This window comes from Buceros rhinoceros, unplaced genomic scaffold (genome assembly GCF_000710305.1).
Source record: "Buceros rhinoceros silvestris isolate BGI_N320 unplaced genomic scaffold, ASM71030v1 scaffold22820, whole genome shotgun sequence".
Classification (NCBI taxonomy): domain Eukaryota; kingdom Metazoa; phylum Chordata; class Aves; order Bucerotiformes; family Bucerotidae; genus Buceros; species Buceros rhinoceros.
Window position 1 is genome coordinate 1,593 of NW_010389329.1, and position 2,396 is coordinate 3,988.

General features: G+C 62.6%; 1 protein-coding gene across 1 annotated transcript in view; it reads left to right on the forward strand.

Moving 5' to 3' along the window:
- The window catches only part of ECE2 (endothelin converting enzyme 2), a gene marked incomplete at its 3' end in the record, with an annotated part of 4,528 nt that overhangs the window by 1,440 nt on the left and 692 nt on the right, over positions 1-2,396 (forward strand). The window contains exons 6-12 of the mRNA XM_010134014.1: positions 72-260; positions 671-813; positions 947-1,061; positions 1,315-1,425; positions 1,622-1,720; positions 1,813-1,890; positions 2,099-2,202. Coding sequence (XP_010132316.1) covers positions 72-260; positions 671-813; positions 947-1,061; positions 1,315-1,425; positions 1,622-1,720; positions 1,813-1,890; positions 2,099-2,202 — 839 coding nt within the window. The remainder of the gene's footprint in view (positions 1-71; positions 261-670; positions 814-946; positions 1,062-1,314; positions 1,426-1,621; positions 1,721-1,812; positions 1,891-2,098; positions 2,203-2,396) is intronic.

A 2,396-nucleotide genomic window follows, 5' to 3' on the forward strand; every position in this document is an offset into this window, starting at 1 on the left:
GGGTCGGAACCGCCCTGGGGAGGTGGGATGAGCTGTGGCTGGCGCTGAGCTGGGGCTCGGGGTCCCGCCAGGTCCTGGCGGCGTACTTGGACTACATGGTGGAGCTGGGCACGCTGCTGGGGGGTGCTCCGGAGCCCACCCGCCTCCAGATGCAGCAGGTGCTGGACTTTGAAACCCAGCTGGCCAACATCACCGTGCCCCAGGCTGAGCGGCGGGACGACGAGAAGATCTACCACAAGATGAGCATCGCCGAGCTGCAGGTGGGCATGGCCCGCTGCAGCCTGGGGAAACCCTCTGGGGACATGATGGGGGTTGTCCTGTAGGAGAGCGAAGGGTCCGTGCCCGCTGCTGTCCCACCCAGGACAGCCTGGGCAGCCCCCTCCGTTTGGAGACATGTGGTGTGTGCTGGAGTGAGGTCCTCATCGCCCTGTTACAATTTGAGGGGAGCTGTCACCTTGCAGGGTGGGGTCCCAGGGTCCCCTCCTTGTCCTGCAGCATTGAGAGCAGCAGGGAGCCACGGGACGGGTGCTTAGTGGTGGAGAAGGGATCTGAGGTGGTGAGGGACCTTGGGACCTCCCAGGGAGCACAGCCTCTGCCCCAGAGGATTGCCCTGTGCCGGGCAGTGTGGGGCAGAGCTGTGCCAAGCACCCAGGTGCCATGTCACCTCCAGGTCCTGGCCCCTGCCATCGACTGGCTGGATTACCTGTCCTATGCCCTGGCCCCGCTGGAGCTGGCGGACACAGAGCCCGTGGTGGTGTACGGAGACAGCTACCTCGAGCAGGTCTCTGATCTCATCAACGGCACCGACAGGAGGTGAGGCCCCCACGAGTCCCCACCTATGCTTCGTTTGGGGCTGCCACCATGCTGGGGGCACATTTTGGGCTCACCAGTGGCTTGGGCATCCCAGTGGACCATGGTGAGCCACAGCACCCTTCTGCCCCCGCAGCGTCCTGAATAACTACCTGATCTGGAACCTGGTGCAGAAGACAGCCTCCAGCTTGGACCAGCGCTTCGAGACAGCCCAGGAGAAGCTGCTGGAGACACTCTATGGCACCAGGAAGGTAACAGGGGGCCTGAGGACAACCTTCCTCTGCTCCCAGCCTGGAATCAGCCAGGACCACCTCTGCCCTTGGGACGCCCTTGGGCTGCTGAGCCCTGGGTGCTGCAGGGGGAACCCAGAGATCATCTTTTGGGATGAGGGTTTAGTTGCTGATCATCTCCCCTGTTGGGAGAGGCCAGAGCCAGGCTGGGGGAAGGGAGAGGAGCAGAGGAGGGGGCTATGGGTCTTAAGGACCCCCCATCTCACTCCTGCAGTCCTGCACGCCCCGCTGGCAAACCTGCATCTCCAACACGGATGACACACTGGGCTTCGCCCTGGGCTCCCTCTTTGTCAAAGCCACCTTCGACCGGGACAGCAAGGCCATTGTGAGGACACTTCTGCCCCCATCCCCTCGCTATCACCGTCCACTAGAACCCCTCTTTTCCCCACCAAGCCCCAGGGCTGGAAGGCGTGCAGCAGGGAAAGGGAACCCCCAGCCCCAGGGAGGTTGCATCCTGCCCACCCTGTCCCTGCCTGTGGGGCTGAGGGAGGCAGGGGGGCTTCAACCCTTCCCCTTTCCAGGCTGAGGAGATGATCAGTGAGATCCGGGCAGCCTTCGAGGTGTCCCTGGACCAGCTGGACTGGATGGATGAGAAGACCAAGCAGGCTGCAAAAGAGAAGGTGACAGCAGGGAGAGCGTAGGATGGGAGTCCTTCCCCCATCCCATAAGCACCCTCCACCCCATCTCACTGCCAGGGCCTCTTCCCATGCAGGCAGATGCCATCTACGACATGATCGGCTTCCCCGACTTCATCCTGGACAACAAGGAGCTGGATGATGTCTATGATGGGGTAGGGGGCCACCTGGCTCGTGGGGAGGGTGTCTGGTCCCTGCTCATGCCAAGCCCTGGGGAGCCTCATGGTGGGGTGATGTCCCTATTTGGGGGACCTATTTGGGACAGGGCGTAACATGGAGCCACCCCAGTACCGAGCGCATCCTGGCCAGGGTGGAGTGAGCCACCCCAGCGTACCCCTCCTCATCCCTCCTCTTCCTCACCAGTACGAGGTCTCAGAGGACTCCTTCTTCCAGAACATGCTCAACTTCTACAACTTCTCTGCCAAAGTGATGGCCGACCAGCTCCGGAAACCCCCGAACCGCGACCAGTAAGGGGCAGGGCCTGGGGTGGGCGGAGGATGTGACACCGTGCTGGTGTCACAGCACTGTCCCCAGCATGGCTGGGGTGGCACTGCTTCACTGTGAGGAAGGTCCCCCTCATGAGACAGCAGTGTTGTAGGTCACCTGTGGTAGCTCTGGCTGGTCCCCGGAACAGGGTCCCTTGATCATGGGGTGGGGGCAG